The sequence below is a fragment of the Carcharhinus amblyrhynchos genome, chromosome 3 (assembly GCF_965287045.1).
Source record: "Carcharhinus amblyrhynchos chromosome 3, sCarAmb.v2.hapA, whole genome shotgun sequence".
NCBI classification, from domain to species: domain Eukaryota; kingdom Metazoa; phylum Chordata; class Chondrichthyes; order Carcharhiniformes; family Carcharhinidae; genus Carcharhinus; species Carcharhinus amblyrhynchos.
The window spans coordinates 66,915,183-66,932,180 of record NC_137326.1 but is presented as its reverse complement, the minus strand read 5'-3'; the positions used below and the strand labels follow the sequence as shown (position 1 = coordinate 66,932,180).

Here is a 16,998-nt window from a genome sequence, read left to right as displayed (position 1 = left end):
GGGCGTGGAATGCCCTGCCTGCAGCAGTAGTGGACTCGCCAACTTTAAGGGCATTCAAATGGTCATTGGATAGGCATATGGATAATATTGGAATAGTTTAGGTTAGAGGGTCATTAGATTTGTTCCACTGGTCGACACAACATCGAGGGCCGAAGGGCCTATACTGTGCTGTAATGATTTATGTTCTATGTTCACCAATACCTTATCCAATCTTACCATAACACTCCAACTTTTATACTCGATACTCCGACTTATAAAGGCCAATGTACCAAAAACACACTTTATGACCCTGTCCACTTGTGACGTCACTTTTAGGGAATTCTGTACCTGTATTCCCAGATCCCTCTGTTCAACTGCACTCTTCAGAGTCCTACCATCTACCCTGTACGTTCTACTTTTGGTTTGTCATTCCAAAGTGCAAGACCTCACACTTGTCTGCGTTAAATTCCATTTTGTGGAGATGACGGCATTGGACTGGGGTAAATACAGTAAGAAGTCTGACAACACCAGGTTTAAGTCCAACCGATTTATTTGATAGTAAACTCACAAGCTTTTGCGGTTCCCCTCTTTGTCAGGTGAATGAAGAGTTCTGGCCTCAGACAGAGCATATAACGCACAGACAGTTTACAGATTACTGATTAGATTGCGAATCTTTACACCTGAGATGTGTATTGTCTCCAGACAGTACAGTAAGTGAGGTTTTACAAACCCAGGCAAGTCATGGGGGTTTCAGATAGTGCGACATGAACCATCATCTCTTTAACCTGTGCTCAGTGCTCCTTCCATTCACATTGTTAGCCACTTTAAGACTTGAATAGCAGGTTAGGTGTCAAGATTCGCATTCTAATCAGTAATCTGTAAACTGCCTGTGCTTTATATGCTCTGTGGCATACCACACGTCACAGGCCTCCACTCAGAAAAGCAATCCTCCACAACCACTCTCTGGCTTCTTCCATTGAGCCAGTGTCTAGTCCAATTTACTACCACCCCATGTATGCCCAGCGACTGAACCTTCCTAACTAACCTCCCATGAGGGACCTTATCAAAGGCCTTGCTGTAATCCAGGTAGACAACATCCACTGCCTTCTCTTCATCCACTTCCCTGGTAACCTCCTTGAAAAACTCTAATAGATTGGTCAAACATGATCTACCTCGCACAAAACCATGTTGACTCTCCCTATTAAGTCCCTGTCTGTCCAAATATTTGTAGATCCTATCCCTTATCACACCTTCCAATAACTTGCCCACCACCAACATCAAATTTACTGGCCTATAATTTCCCGGATTTCTTTTGGAACCTTTTTTAAACAATGGAACAACACGAGCCATTCAATCATCTGGCACCTCCCCCGTGAATACTGACATTTTAAATATGTCTGCCAGGGCCCCTGCAAGTTCAACACTAGCCTCCCTCAAGGTCTGTGGGAATACCATGTCCGTTCCTGGGGATTTATCCACTCTGATTTGCATCAAGGCAGCCAGTACTTCCCCCATATGACCTCCACGTGACAGACCCGCCATCCTGGGAATCAGCCTGGTAAACTTTCGCTGCACTCCCTCTATTGCAAGAACAGCTTTGATTATTCCAACACACTCCTGATGACTCTCCCACATTTTATCCTCTGTAATTTTGAGGTTATTCAAAACTCTTCTGTCCGTGTCCTTATACACACCAAATCCCATTCACCTATAATCCCTGTGCTCGCTGACCTACGCTAATTCCTCTTAAGTAGTGTATCAGATTTTAATCACTCCACCATTTGTGGCTATAACTTCATTGCCTAATGCCTAAGCTGTGGAATTTCCTCCCTAAATACCTCAGTGGCTCTTTTTCGCCTTCCTCCTTAAAGACGCTCCTTAATATCTACCTTTTGACCAAGATTTTGATCATCGGCCCTGCTATAATCTTAAATGGTTCAGTGTCACATTTAGAAACATTGAAACTTGAAGCAGGAGTAGGCCATTTGAGCCTGCTTCCTCATTCATTTTGACCATGGCTGATTATCGAATTCAATGTCCTGATCCCCCTCTTCCTCCCTTTAGCCACAAGAACTAAATCTAATTTCTTCTTGAAATCAAACAATGTGTTGGCCCCAACTACATTCTGATAGTGAATTCCACACATTTACCATCTTCTGGGTGAAGAAATTTAATTTATATTGGCCCTGTTAAGTGCCGTGGAACATCTTATTATGTGAAAGGCAATAAATACAAGTTTTTGTAATAGCAACTTCCATGTTCTGACCACACTCAAGATAAATAAATAATTACTGCATTCTTTGGTTTCTTGTTGATTATCTTATTTTGATGGCCTCGAGTTTTGTTTGCTCTCACAAATGGAAACACACTTTCTTTGTCTATTCTAATGAAATCTTCCATAATTTTAAAGATCTCTATTATGTCTCAGCCCTCTCTTTTGTAACCTGTTCATTTTTCTTGATGGAATCTTACAGTTCTGGTGTCATTCTTTTAAATTATTGTCACACATTTTTTGGGGAGGCAGTGACATTGTGGTATTGTCATTGACTGGTAATCCAGAGAGTAAGAAGTCTCACAGCATTAGGTTAGAGTCCAACCAGATTATTTGATGGTAATCTTACAAGCTTTCGGAAACGGTGTTCCTTCGTCACACCTGTGCCTTCAGGGATGGCCAGTAAGTGCTGGCCCAGCCAGCGACACCCAGATTCCTCAGTGAATAAAAAATAAGACTCCAATGTCACTATATCCTTTTTATAATGCGACAACCAGAACTGCACACAGCACTCTTTGTGTGGTCTAACCGAGGTTCACTCTAATTTTATTTTTAATTCTGCATTTAGTATTGGTTTGCTTATTGATCTGCGATGTATGCCTTTGTACTCTGACTCATAGCACGAAAACAGGTCCTTCGGTCCATCCTGTCTGTGCAAACCAGGTTTCCTAAACTGAACTAGTTCCATTTGTCTGTGTTTGTCCCTTTTCTCTCTAAACCTTTCCCATTCACGTATCTGTCCAAATGTATTTTAAATGTTATAATTGTACCCATCTGTACTGCCTCCTCTGGCAGCTCATTCCATAAATGCGCCACCCGCTGTGTGAAAAATTTGCCCTTCAGGTCCCTTTTAAATCTCTCCCCTCTTACCTTAAACCTATGCCCTCTGGTTTTGGACTCCTACCATGGGGAAAATACCTTGATAATACCTTATCAATGCCCCTCATAATTTTATAAACCTCTATAAAGTCACCTCCATCTCCTACCTGCTAGGAAAATAAGTCCCAGCCTTTCCAGCCCCTCCTGATAATTCAACCTTCCAGTCCTGGTAACATCCTTGTAAATCTTATTTGCACTATTTCCAGTTTAATAACATCAAAGAACAATACAGCACAGGAACAGGTCCTTCGGCCCTCCACCCAAGCCTGCGCTGCTCACGAGCCTAACTAGACCATTCATTTGTATCCCTTTATTCCCAGTCTTTCATGTGGCTACTTGGATAAATCTTAAACGATCCCAGCGTGTCTGCCTCAACCACCTTACTTGGTAGTGCATTCCAGGCCCCCACCACCTTCTGTGTAAAATACGTTCCCCTGACATCTGTGTTGAACCTTGCCCCTTTCACCTTGAACTTGTGACCCCTTGTTTCATCACCTCCAACCTGGGAAAAAGCTTCCCACTGTTCACCCTATCTATGCCCTTCATAATTTTATACACCTCTATTAGGTCGCCCCTCATCCTCCTCCTTTCCAGGGTGAACAACCCCAGTTTACCCAATCTCTCCTCATAGCTAAGACCCTCCATACCAGGCAACATCCTGGTAAACCTTTTCTGTACTTTCTTCAAAACCTCCATGTCCTTCTGGTAGTGTGGCAACCAGAACTGGATGCAGTATTCCAAATGTGGCCTAACCAATGTTCTATTTAGCTGCAACATCATATGCCAAGTTTTATACTCTACGCCCCGTCCAATAGAGGCAAGCATGCCATATGTCTTCTTCACCACTCTCTCCACCTGTGCTGCCATCTTTAAGAGTCTGTGGACTTGCACACCCAGGTCCCTCTGTGTGTCTATACGCCTGATGCTTCTCCCATTTATTGTATAGTTCCCCCCTACATTAGATCTACCGAAATGCATCACTTCGCGTTTATCTGGATTAAATTCCATCTGCCATTTCTCCACCCAGTTTTCCAGCCTATCTATATCCTGCTGTATTCTCTAACAATGTTCATCACTATCCTCAACTCCAGCAATCTTTGTGTCGTCTACAAACTTACTGATCACACCAGCTATATCTCCTTCCAAATCATTTATATATATCACACACAGCAGAGGTCCCAGTACAGAGTCCTGCGGAGCACCACTAGTCACAGATCTCCAACCAGAAAAAGACCCCTCCACTGCTACCCTCTGTCTTCTATGGCCAAGCCAGTTCTCCACCCATCTAGCTAGCTGACCTTTTATCCTGTGAGATTTAACCTTTTGCACCAGCCTGCCGTGAGGAACCTTGTCAAACGCTTTACTAAAATCCATATAGATTACATCCACAGACCTTCCCTTGTCAATCATTTTTGTCACCTCAAAAAACTCAACCAAATTTGTGAGGCATGACCTCCCTCATACAAAACCATGCTATCACTAATGAGATTGTTCCGTTCTAAATGTGCATATATCCTATCTCTAATAATCTTCTCCAACAATTTCCCTACCACAGACATCAAGCTCACCGGCCTATAATTACCCAGGTTATCCTTGCTCCCTTCTTAAATAAAGGTACCACATTCGCTATCCTCCAATCCTCTGGGACCTCACCTGTGTCCAGTGAAGAGACAAAGTTTTCTGTTAGAGGCCCAGCAATTTCATCTCTTGTCTCCCTGGGCAGTCTAGGATAGATGCCATCAGGCCCTGGGGATTTGTCTGTCTTAATGTTTCATAAAAAACCTAACACTTCCTCCCTTGTAATTGAGATTTTTTCTAACGGGTCAACACATCCCTCTGAGACACTACCAGTCAACATGTCCCTTTCCTTTGTGAATACTGATGTGAAGTATTCGTTTGGGATGTCACCTACTTCCTTTGGATCTAAGCATAATTCCCCTCCTTTGTCCCTGAGAGGTCCGATTTTTTTTTCCCTGACAATCCTCTTGTTCCTAATGTATGTATAAAATGCTTAGGATTCTCCTTAATCCTGTCCGCCAAGAACATTTCGTGTCCCCTTTTTGCCTTCCTAACTCCCTGTTTGAGTTCTTTTCTATTTTCTCTGTATTCTTCCAAAGCTCCATCTGTTTTTAGCTGCCTGGACCTTACGTATGCCTCTTTTTTCTTTTTGATTAGATCCACAATTTCACTGGTTATCCACAGCTCTCGAATCCTACCTTTCCTATCCTGTCCTTTTTATAGGCACATACCTGTCCTGCAGTCCTATCAACTGCTCCTTAAAAGACTCCCACATGCCAGATGTGGATTTACCCTCGAACAGCCTCTCCCAATCAACAGCCACCAAATCCTGCCTAATCCGGCTGTAGTCAGCCTTCTTCCAATTCATCACCTTACCCATAGGACAACACTCAACTTTTTTCATTACTATCCTAAAGTTTACAGAATTGTAGTCACTATTTGTCACATGTTCCCCTACTGAAACTTTGATGACCTGACCAGGTTCATTCCCCATTACTAGGTCCAGTATAGCCCCCTCTCTAGTTGGACTATCAACATATTGTTCCAAAGAACATTCCTGTACGCATTTTATAAATTCCTCCCCATCCAGACCCCAGCCCTAAGCGATTTCCAGTCTACACAAGGGAAATTAAAGTCTCCCACTACAACAACCTTATTTTTTCTGCACCTGTCCAGAATCTCCTTTCACATCTGTTCCTCAACTTCCCATGAGCCTGTAGTATACCCCCGGCATATGACTGCGCCTTCCTGTTTCTGAGCTCCAACCACAGTGACTCGTTACATGACCCTTCTAAATTGTCCACCCCCTGTACTGCTGTAATATGCCCCCTAAACAGAAAGAAATCCCACAAAACAATAAACAGGTTTATTTGTAGCAAAAGCCGCAAGCTTTCGGGACAGCCTGTCCCTTTGTCAGGTGGCTGGGAGCTCTGATCGTAAAAAGGACACAAAGACACAAACTCAATTTACATGCATAATCATTGGAATGTGAGTCTTTACAGCTAATCAATTCTTAAAGGTACAGACAGTGTGAGTGGAAAGAGCTTTAAGCACAGGTTAAAGAGATGTGTATTGTTTCCAGACAGGAAAGTTAGTGAGATTTTGCAAGACCAGGCAAGTTGTGGGGGTTACAGATAGTGTGACATGAACCCAAGATCCCGGTTGAGGCCATTCTCATGTGTGCGGAATTTGGCTATCAATTTCTGCTCAGTGACCGCGCTGTTGTGTGTCCTGAAGGCCACCTTGGAGAATGCCCACCTGGAGATCAGAGGCCGAATGCCCATGACTGCTGAAGTGTTCCCCAACAGGAAGAGAACAGTCTTGCCTGGTGATTGTCGAGTGGTGTTCATTCATCCGCTGTCGTAGCGTCTGCATGGTCTCCCCAATGTACCATGCCTCAGGATTTCCTTTCCCGCTGCAGATACACTGGCGAGACCATGCAGACGCCACGACAACGGACGAATGAACACCACTTGACAATCACCAGGCAAGACTGTTCTCTTCCTGTTGGGGAACACTTTGGCGGTCATGGGCATTCGGCCTCTGATCTCCGGGTGGGCGTTCTCCAAGGCGGCCTTCAGGACACACAACAGCGCGGTCACTGAGCAGAAATTGATAGCCAAATTCCGCACACATGAGAACGGCCTCAACCGGGATCTTGGGTTCATGTCACACTATCTGTAACCCCCACAACTTGCCTGGTCTTGCAAAATCTCACTAACATTCCTGTCTAGAAACAATACACATCTCTTTAACCTGTACTTAAAGCTCTTTCCACTTACATTGTCTGTACCTTTAAGAATTGATTAGCTGTAAAGACTCACAATCCAATCATTATGCATGTAAATTGAGTTTGTGTCTTTGTGTCCTTTTTACGATCAGAACTCCCAGCCACCTGACGAAGGGCTTTTGCTACAAATAAACCTGTTTGGACTTTAATCTGATGTTGTGGGATTTCTTTCTGTTTTACCCCAGTCCAACACCGGCATCTCCACACCATATCTCCCTAAACAGTATTGCTACTCCCCCACCTCTTCTAACCCTCTTCTGTCTCGCCTAAACATTCAGCTGCCAGTCCTATCCTTTTAACCAAGTTTCCGTCACTGCAACCACATCCAAGTTCCATGCAAGCATTAAGGCTCTAAGTTCGTCTGTCTTGGCCGTTACACTCCTTGCATTGAAGCAGACCTCCAGGCCCACTGAGGTCATCCTCCCCCAGAATGCTCTTCCTCTTAGATATCCTTGTCCTGGCCCAATCTCGTCCCCTGCCTCTATGCTTATTGACCTATTGTTTTGATCCCCAACCCCCTGCCACATTAGTTTAAACCCACCCGAATCACACTCATAAAATCCCGGCCAGGATATTCGTGCCCCTCCAGCTTAGGTGTAACCCGTCCTTCCTCTTAAAGACTTCCCAGTGATCCACGAATTTGAAACCTCCCTCCTGCGCCAGTCCTTTAGCCACGTGTTCATTTGTACAATCTCCCTGTTCCTAGCCTCATTAGCATGTGGCACTGGGAGTAGTCCAGAGATTGCTACCCTTGAGGCCCTGCTTTTTAGCCTACTACCCAACTCCCTGAATTGCTCTCGCAGGACCTCCCTGTTCTTTCTGCCTACGTCATTTGCACCAATGTGGACAATGACGTCTGTCTGATTACCCGCCCCTGTTAGGATGCTTCCTGCTAACTCAGAGACATCCAGGACCCCAGCACCAGAGAGGCAGACTACCATCCTGGAATCTTGTTCGCGCCCACAGAGCCGCCTGTCTGTGCCTCTAACTATTGCGTCCCCCACTACTATTGTTGTCCTAGTCCCCCTCTTTCCCTCTTGAGCCACAGAGCCCAACTCCGTGCCAGTGACCTGGCCACCGTGGCTTACGCCTGGAGGGGCATTCCACCCCCCCCCGCCGTATCCAAAACAGTATACTTATTTTGGAGGGGGACAACCACAGGGGATCCCTTCATTAATTGCTCTTTCCTGTCCCCTTCCCCCTCCTGTCTGTCACCCAGCCCTTACTGTTAAGAGGGGACAGCCACCGGGGTACTGTCTGGTATGTGACCTTTACCCTTCCTAATCGTGACCCATGTGCCTTCCTCCCATAGCCCTGGTGTGACTACCTGCCTGTAACTTCTCTCCATTAATTCCTCATTCTCCTGGCTAGACTAAGGTCATCGAGCTGCAGCTCCAGTTCCCTAATGCGGTCCCTCAGGAGCTGCAGTTCAATGCACCTGGCGCAGGTATGGACTTTGGGAGGCTAGGCGACTCCATGAACTCCCACATCTGACACCGAAAGCAACAAACTGGCCTCTCACTCATAATTACCCCTTTCTTTAAATTACTGGAAGAACAAAGAACAGAACCTACCCTGCCTCTGCCTGTTTACGCCGAAGCCCGTTGAGCCAAAGCCCTTCAGCCTTCACTCTGTTCCCTCTCACTCCACGCCCGATCTCAACGCTGCCCATGTATATAGTGGCCTGCTGTTTATAGTACCTGTTCACCCCTAGCTGGTGTCAAGCGCCTGTGCAGTTTTCCCAGTAAAAAAAAATTTGAAAGGCAGAAAAAACCCATGAAAAACCTTAAACTTAACGGATAAATAAATAAGCAAACACTAGCTGCCTTACCCTTAACACGAATCTCTCCCTCTCAATCTTGCTCTGGTCGCACAATGAGGTTGATTCCCCAGGTAAGTATAACAAAGTGACCAGACTTATATGCAATATTCCAAATGTGGCCTTATCAATGTCTTGTACAGTTGTAAAATCCCTTTGTTTTTCCTCTGTCTAGAGTCTTATTTCCCAAGCAATATATCACTTCAGTTTGCTTAACAAATGTAATATCTCTCATTTATCTAGGTCAAAACCCATTTGTCATCAAATGCCCATTCCACAAGTTTGTTAATATCTTATTGTAATTTGTTGCAACCTCCCTTTAGTATTGACAATCTCCTCTAATTTTGTATCATCTGCAAATTTTAAAACTGTATTTCTAACCCTGAAGTCTGAACAAAAGTGGTCTCAGTACTGATCCTTGTGGAAACCTACTTCCTGCCTCTGCCATTCTGAATAGCTACCCCTTTTTCATATTCACTGCTTTCTGTCTTGCCACCAGCTAGGTCTCCGTTCAGCTACTTCTCGCTGACTGCATGCTCTGACCTTAATCAGCAGTCTATTACCTGGTATGTTATGCCTCTTGGAAGTCTAGATATGTCACATCTACTACATTACTGCCTGTTACCTCTTCAAACAATTCAGTGAGACTGGTTGTGATAAATCTTCTATGTATGTTTCACTATATATTTCCCTTTTGAAATCCATTCTGATTATTGATTACTGAATTTTTTTGGTAACTAATTTTTTCTTGTTTTCTCCATTAGTAGTGGTTTTGTTTTTTCTATTAGCCTTATTGCTAAATATTTATTGGTCAAGATTTAGCAGATGAATATTAATTTCAGTGTTTGAAACTGTGATGAATGTACAATGACTGTGAATTTATTTACAGTCCAGATTTCTGTCTCCCTCTTTCCTATTTCTTTGCTTCCCACATTGACTATGTGCAAAGGTAACACAAGGTCATTTTTATAGTTGTCCACAGATCTTGTTTTTGACTTTGTGATTAATGCTCACTGACAGCTTGTGGATACAAACTAATCTTTTACAGCTCTGTGACATTGTGCATTATAGGCAAATTTCATGTGATTTTATTGAGGTCTTGCAATGAATCTTGCAGTTGTAACTATAGCTCTCTTCAGTTTTATTTCTGTTGGACACTTGATTTGACCACTTAATTGGAAAGTGTTTGCAAAGACGATCTTGAAAGGAGTTACGCTGCAGTCGAATAGATTTTATGCAATTTTATAGTATGTGTTCCAAGTTGTTTTGCTTTCTGTGTCCCCTATTCAGTTCAACTTGAGTTGATGCCTTTTCTGTAGCTTATTCAGATAGACTCCGATTCCATGAACCTGGGGATTTGAAGAATTTTGGAATTCAACAAAGGATGTTCAAGAAATTAATAGTTTCTGTTATTCTGTATTCTCTAACAAGTGAAACAGATAGTGAAAGTCTGTGTGGATATGTAAAGGGAAGAGATTAGTGAAAATAAATGTGGATATTATTGCAGGCAGTGACAAATAATAATGGAGAATAAGGAAATGGCAGAAACATTAAACAAGTGCTTTGTGTCTGTCTTCATAAAAGACAAAAATTGCTAGAATTAGTAGAAAAACCAAGAGTCTGGTAAGGAGGAACTAGATAATATTAGTAAAGAAATTGCACTGGACCTTACTCAACAAATCTCCTGGACCTGCATCGTAATGTTTTATGGTTTGAACTTCTAGAATTTCCTAGATCCTGGAATGACCCCCACAGTTTGAAAGGTAGCAAATGTAACCCTACTATTCAGATGTGGAAAACAGGAAACTGTAGATTAGTTAGCCTGAAATCATTAGTAAGGAAAATGTTCACAGGGACATGGTAACAGAGAACTTAGAGATCAGAGTATGCTTGGGCAAAAGTAGTGGAGATTTATGAAAAGAGCATCTTGTTTGACACATTTGTTTTCTTTTGAGATAGCTAGCATGTTGGATAAGTAGAATCCGATTTGATGTAATGTATTTGGTTTTTCAAAAGGTATTTGATAAGGGACCACACAGACTATTATTGAAAATTAGGACACGTGGAATATGGGATAATATTAGCATGGATTGAGCATTACTTAATGGATAGAAAACAGTAAATAGGAATAAACAAGTCAGTTTTAGGTTGGCAGGCTGAATGAGCAAGGATTAGTGCTTGGATCTCAACTATTTACCATTCGTGTTAACCACCTAGGAGAAGGATGTTATGTATCCAAGCTTGCTAATGCCTGATGGGAAAGTGACCTGTGAAGAAAATTCAAAGAGTTTGCAAAAGGAAATAGGTTAAGTGAGCAGGGAAGAGCATAGTAGATGGAATATAATGTGAGGAAGTGTGAAGCTTTTCACTGTGGAAGGAAAAATAGTAAAACATATGTTTTAAATGATGATAGACTATTTGGTATTCAGAAGAACCTGGGTTTCCTTAAATCTAAATCACAGAGTAAAGGGGGAGTTGGATAAATAGTTGAAAAGGGGGAAACGTGCAGGGTAATGAGAGGGGGAAATGTGGCGCTAATTTTTGAGCTCATTGAATGAGCAGGCAGGGTGAGCTGAATGACCATTTCCTCTATTGTAGGATTCCAAGCTTTTTAGCATTCTGTTTAAGTGAACAATTGGAGTGAACAAAATGTCTTTAATATAAACATATTGGAATATAAGTGTGAAATGGTCTGACTGAGATTTTACAGCACCTTAATGAGGTTACATCTGAAGTATTGTGTATAGTTTTAGACTCTGATAGTTGTTTTGTAGCACAGAACTATTGCTGAAAAGACAGAGCTATCAAAGCCTTTATCTGACACTCATCAGAGCACTTTGCAAGAATGTTCAGAATATGTGCACACATTACGACTGTTTCAATGAAAGAAAATGTGACAGTTATTTGTTGATACATTCCCCTTGACCAGTCAGGGTCAAACTGATGGCGTGGTGCATTCTGCATGGCAACACCTCTACAGATCAGAGTCCATTTGCCAACCAAGCAGCACTCTCTTATACAGTGTAGGTTGTTATTTCTTTCCCTATATTGGTATTCTTGCAATAGACACTATCATTCTTAACAACAGTGCGTGTTCCTACAACATGGACTGCAGCGGTTCAAGAAAGCAGCTCAGCACCATCTGCTCAAGGATAATTAGGGATGGGCAATAAATACTGCTAGCCAGGGGCACCCACACACCATGAACAAATAAAAAAGTTATACTGGGGGATTAAAATCTAGAATGAGGGGTCGCAATTGATCTTATTATGAGGGATCCACTTGGAATGAGTGATCACAATATGGTTGAATTTCTAATACAGATGGAGGGTCAGAAAGTAGGGTCCCAAACCAGTGTCCTTTGCTTGGACAAAGGGGAGTACAATAAGATGAGGGCAGAGTTGGCTAATGTAGACTGGGAGCGCAGACTAGTTGGTAGGACAGCTGAGGAACAATGGAGGATTTTTAAGGAGATTTTTCTCAGTACTCAGCAAAAATATATTCCAGTGAAAAAGAAGGAATGTAAGAAAAGGGATAACCAGCTGTGGGTAACTAAGGAAATAAAGGAGAGTAGCAAATTAAAAACCAATGCGTACAGAGTGGCCAAAATTAGTGAGGAACTAGAAGTTTGCGAAAGCTTTTAAAAACAACAAAGAACTACTAAGAAAGCAATAAAGAAAGGAAAGATAGATTATGAAACTGAACTAGCACAATCTGACAGTAAAAGTTTTTACAAATATATAAAACGGAAAAGAGTGGCTAAAGTAAATGTTGGACCCTTAGAAGATGAGAAGGGGGATTTAATAAAGGGAAACGAGGAAATGGCCGAGGCCTTAAACAAGTTTTTTGTGTCAGTCTTCACAGTGGAGGACACAAATAGCATACTGATAATTGACGGTCATGGGACTGTAGGGGGTGAGGACCTTAAAACGATCACTATTACTAAAGAGGTAGTGCTGGGTAGGCTAATGGAAATAAAGGTAGACAAGTCCCTGAGTCCGGATGGAATGCATCCCAGGGTACTGAAAGAAACGGCAGAAGTTATAGCAGATGCATTAGTTGTAATTTATCAAAATTTGCCGGACTCTGGGAGGTGCCAGCTGATTGGAAAACAGCTAATGTAATGCCACTGTTTAAAAAAGCAGGTAGACAAAAGGCGGGTAACTACGGGCCAGTTAGCTTAACATCTGTAGTTGGGAAAATGCTGGAATCTATCATTAAGGAAGAAATAGCGGGACACCTGGAAAAGAATGGTTCAATCAAGCAGACACAGCATGGATTCATGAAGGGAAAGTCATGATTGACGAATTTACTGGATTTTTATAGAGATGTAACAAGTGCGGTTGACAGAGGGGATCCTGTGGATGTGGTGTTTTTAGATTTCCAGAAGGCATTCGATAAGGTGCCTCACAAAAAGTTGCTGCATAAGATTAAGGTACACAGAGTTGGGGGTAAAGTGTCAGCGTGGATTGAGGATTGGTTATCTAACAGAAAGCGGAGAGTTGGAATAAATGGGTGCTTTTCCGGTTGGCAGTTGGTCACCAGTGGCATGCCGCAGGGATCGGTGCTGGGGCCTCAACTGTTTACTGTATACATAGACAAACTGGAGGAGGGGACTAAGTGTAGGGTAACAAAGTTTGCGGATGACACAAAGATGAGTGGGAAAGTAAATTGTGTGGAGGACGTGGAAAGTCTGCAGAGAGATTTGGATAGGCTAAGTGAGTGGCAAGGATTTGGCAGATAGAGTATAACGTTGGTAAGTGTGAGGTTATCCACTTTGGAAGTAATGATAGTAAAATGGACTGTTATTTAAATGGTGAAAAATTACATGCTATGGTGCAGAGGGACCTGGGGGTCCTTGTGCTCGAGTCGCAAAAACCCAGTCTGTAGGTGCAGCAGGTGATCAAGAAGACAAATGGAATGTTGGCCTTTATAGCAAGAGGGATGGAGTATAAAAGCAGGGAGGTCTTGTTGCAATTGTACAGGGCACTGGTGAGGCCGCAGCTGGAGTATTGTGTGCAGTTTTGGTTGCCGCACTTGCGGAAGGATATATTGGCCTTGGAGGGAGTGCAGAGGAGGTTCGCTAGGCTGATACCGGAGATGAGGGAGTTGGCCTATGAAGAGAGACTAAATGGACTGGGTCTGTACTCGTTGGAGTTTAGAAGGATGAGGGGGGATCTTATAGAGACATATAAGATAATGAAGGGGATGGATAGGGTAGAGGTAGAGAGATTCTTCCCACTTAGAAAGGATAGCAGGACTAGAGGGCACACCCTCAAGATAAGGGGGAGGGGGGGTGCAGTTTAGATCAGAGTTGAGGAGGAACTTCTTCACTCAAAGGGTGGCTGAATCTCTGGAATTCTCTGCCAGTTGAAGTGGTGGAGGCTACCTCGCTAAATATATTTAAGTTACGGGTAGATAGGTTTTTGATAGGGGAATTAAGGGTTATGGGGAGAAAGTGGGAAAGTGGAACTGATCCATTTCAGATCAGCCATGATTTTATTGAATGGCGGGGCAGGCTCGAAGGGCTAGATGGCCTACTCTTGCTCCTGTTTCTTATGTTCTTATTTGGTATTGGGAAATGAACCTGGTCAGGTGTCAGATCTCTCAGTAGGAGAGCATTTTGGAGATAGCGATCATAATTCTATCTCCTTTACAATAGCGCAAGAGAGAGAAATAAGATCAGACAAGTTAGAAAAGTGTTTAACTGGAGTAAAGGGAATTATGAGGCTATCAGGCATGAAATTGGATGCTTAAATTGGAAAGAGGGTTTCTCAGGGAAATGTATGGAAGAAATGTGGCAAATTTTCAGGGAATATTTGCCTGTTGTTCTGCGTAGCAACATTCCAATGAGACAGGGAAGTTATGGTAGGTCACAGGAACCGTAGTATACAAAGGCTGTAATAAATCTAGTCAAGAAGGCAAAAAATGATTCGGCACAGACAAGAAGAGCCAAAAGGCCTTTTTCTGAACTGTATTTTCCTATGGTTCCATGGTTCTAAGAAAAGAAAAGCTTACAAAAGCTCAGAGAGCTAGGTAATGTTAGAGATCCAGAAGAGTATAGGGCTAATAGGAGGGATCTTAAGGAAATTAGGAGAGCCAGAAGGGGTCATGAGAAGGCCTTGGCAGGCAGGATTAAGGAAAACCCCAAGGCATTCTACAAGTATGTGAAGAGCAAGAGGATAAGAAGTGAAAGAATAGGACCTATCAAGTGTGACGGTAGGAAAGTTTGTATGGAACCGGAGGAAATAGCAAAGGTACTTAATGAATCCTTTACTTCAGTATTCACCAGGGAAAAGGATCTTGGTGGTTGTAGTGCAGACTTGCACGGACTGAAAAGCTTGAGCATGTAGATATTAAGAAAGAGAATGTGTTGGAGCTTTTGAAAAACATCAAGTTAGATTAGTCGCCAGGACCAGATGGGATGTACCCCAGGCTACTGTGGGAGGAGATTGCTGAGCCTCTGGTGATGATCTTTGCATCATCAATGGATACGGGAGAGATTCTGGAGGATAGGTGGATTGCAGATGTTCTTCCTTTATTCAAGAAAGGGAGTAAAGATAGCCCTGGAAATTATAGACCAGTGAGTCTAACCTCAGTGGTTGGTAAGTTGTTGGAGTAGATCCTGAAAGGCAGAATTTATGAACATTTGGGGAGGTATAAGATGATTAAGAATAGTTAGCATGGCCTTGTCAAAGGCAGACCATGCATTACAAGCCTGATTGAATTTTTTGAGAATGTGTCTAAACACATCGATGAAGGAAAAGCAGTAGAAGTAATATATATGGACTTCAGCAAGGCATTTGATAAGGTACCCCATGCAAGGTTTATTGAGAAAATGAAGGGGCTTGGGATCCAAGGGGGCATTGCTTTGTGGATCCAGAACTGGCTTGCCCACAGAAGGCAAAGAGTGGTTATAGATAGGTCATATTCTGCATGGAGGTCAGTCACCAGTGGAGTGCCCCAGGAATCTGGTCTGGGACCCTTACTCTTTGCGATTTTTATAAATGACCTGCATAAGGAAGTGGAGAGATGGGTTGGTAAGTTTGCTGATGACACAAAGGTTGGAGTGTTGTGGATAGTGTGGAGGAATGTCAGAAGTTGCAGCGAGACATTGATAGGATGCAAGACTGGGCGGAGAAGTGGCAGATGGAGTTCAACCCAGATAAATGTGAAGTGGTTCATTTTGGCAAGTCAAATGGGATGGCAGAATATAATATTAATGGTAGGACTCTTGGCAGTGTGGAAGGTCAGAAGGATCTTGTGGTCCGAGGTCATTGGATGCTCAAAGCAGCTGCGCAGGTTGAAGTTGTGGTTAAGAAGGCGCATGGTGTACTGGCCTTCATCAATCGAGGAATTGAGTTTAGGAGTTGAGAGATAATGTTGCAGCTATGTAGGATCCTGGTCAGACCCCATTTAGAGTACTGTGCTCAGTTCTGGTTGCCTGATTACAGGAAGGATGTGGAAGCCATTGAAAGAGTGCAGAGGAGATTTACAAGGATGTTGCCTTATGAGGATAGGTAGAGGGAGCTGGGCCTTTTCTCCTTGGAGAGACGGAGGATGAGGGGTGGCCTGACAGAGGTGTATAAGATGTTAAGAGGTATTGATCGAGTGGATAGTCAGAAGCTTTTTCCCAGGGCTGAAGTGGTTGCCACAAGAAGACACAGGTTTAAAATGCTGGGAAGTAGGTACAGAGGAGATGTCAGGGGTAAGTTTTTCAGTCAAAGAATGGTGGGTGCGTGGAATGGGCTGCCGGCAGCAGTGGTGGAGGCGGATTTGATAGGGTCTTTTAAGAGACTTTTAGATAAGTACATGGAACTTAGTAAGATAGAGGGTTATAGATGAGCCTAGTAACCTCTAAGGTAGGGACATGTTTGGCACAACTTTGTGGGCCAAGGTCCTGTATTGTGCTGTAGTTTTTCTATGTTTCTAATATGCTTTACTATTTGTTTCCTCTGCAGGTTACCCAACACTGCGGATAGAAAAGAATGACCTCAAAAGTGTTACACTGGCAGAGGCAAAGGCCAGGGTAAAGGACATTGCAATTTCCAGAGAGAGGGTCACTTTCAAAGATGTTCTTCAGGAAGGTAATAAACTTGGGCTTCAGTTAAGGTTTGCAACAAAACATGTATTCCTCTTTTCCCCTCCTCTCCCAAAGTCTTTGAATTTTGTGGACCTCTCCTATCACATCACTTGAAAGGGTCATTAACTCCATTTCTGTCTTCACGGATGCTGCTTGAA

At 43.0% G+C, this 16,998-nt stretch overlaps 1 protein-coding gene across 2 annotated transcripts in view; it reads left to right on the top strand.

The window, feature by feature from the left end:
* ryk (receptor like tyrosine kinase) overlaps positions 1 to 16,998 on the top strand; it is a 367,912-nt gene that overhangs the window by 167,401 nt on the left and 183,513 nt on the right. For both annotated transcript variants that reach the window (XM_080184943.1, XM_080184936.1), the window contains one exon: positions 16,719 to 16,844. In XM_080184943.1, the coding sequence (XP_080041069.1) occupies positions 16,719 to 16,844 (126 nt within the window). The remainder of the gene's footprint in view (positions 1 to 16,718; positions 16,845 to 16,998) is intronic.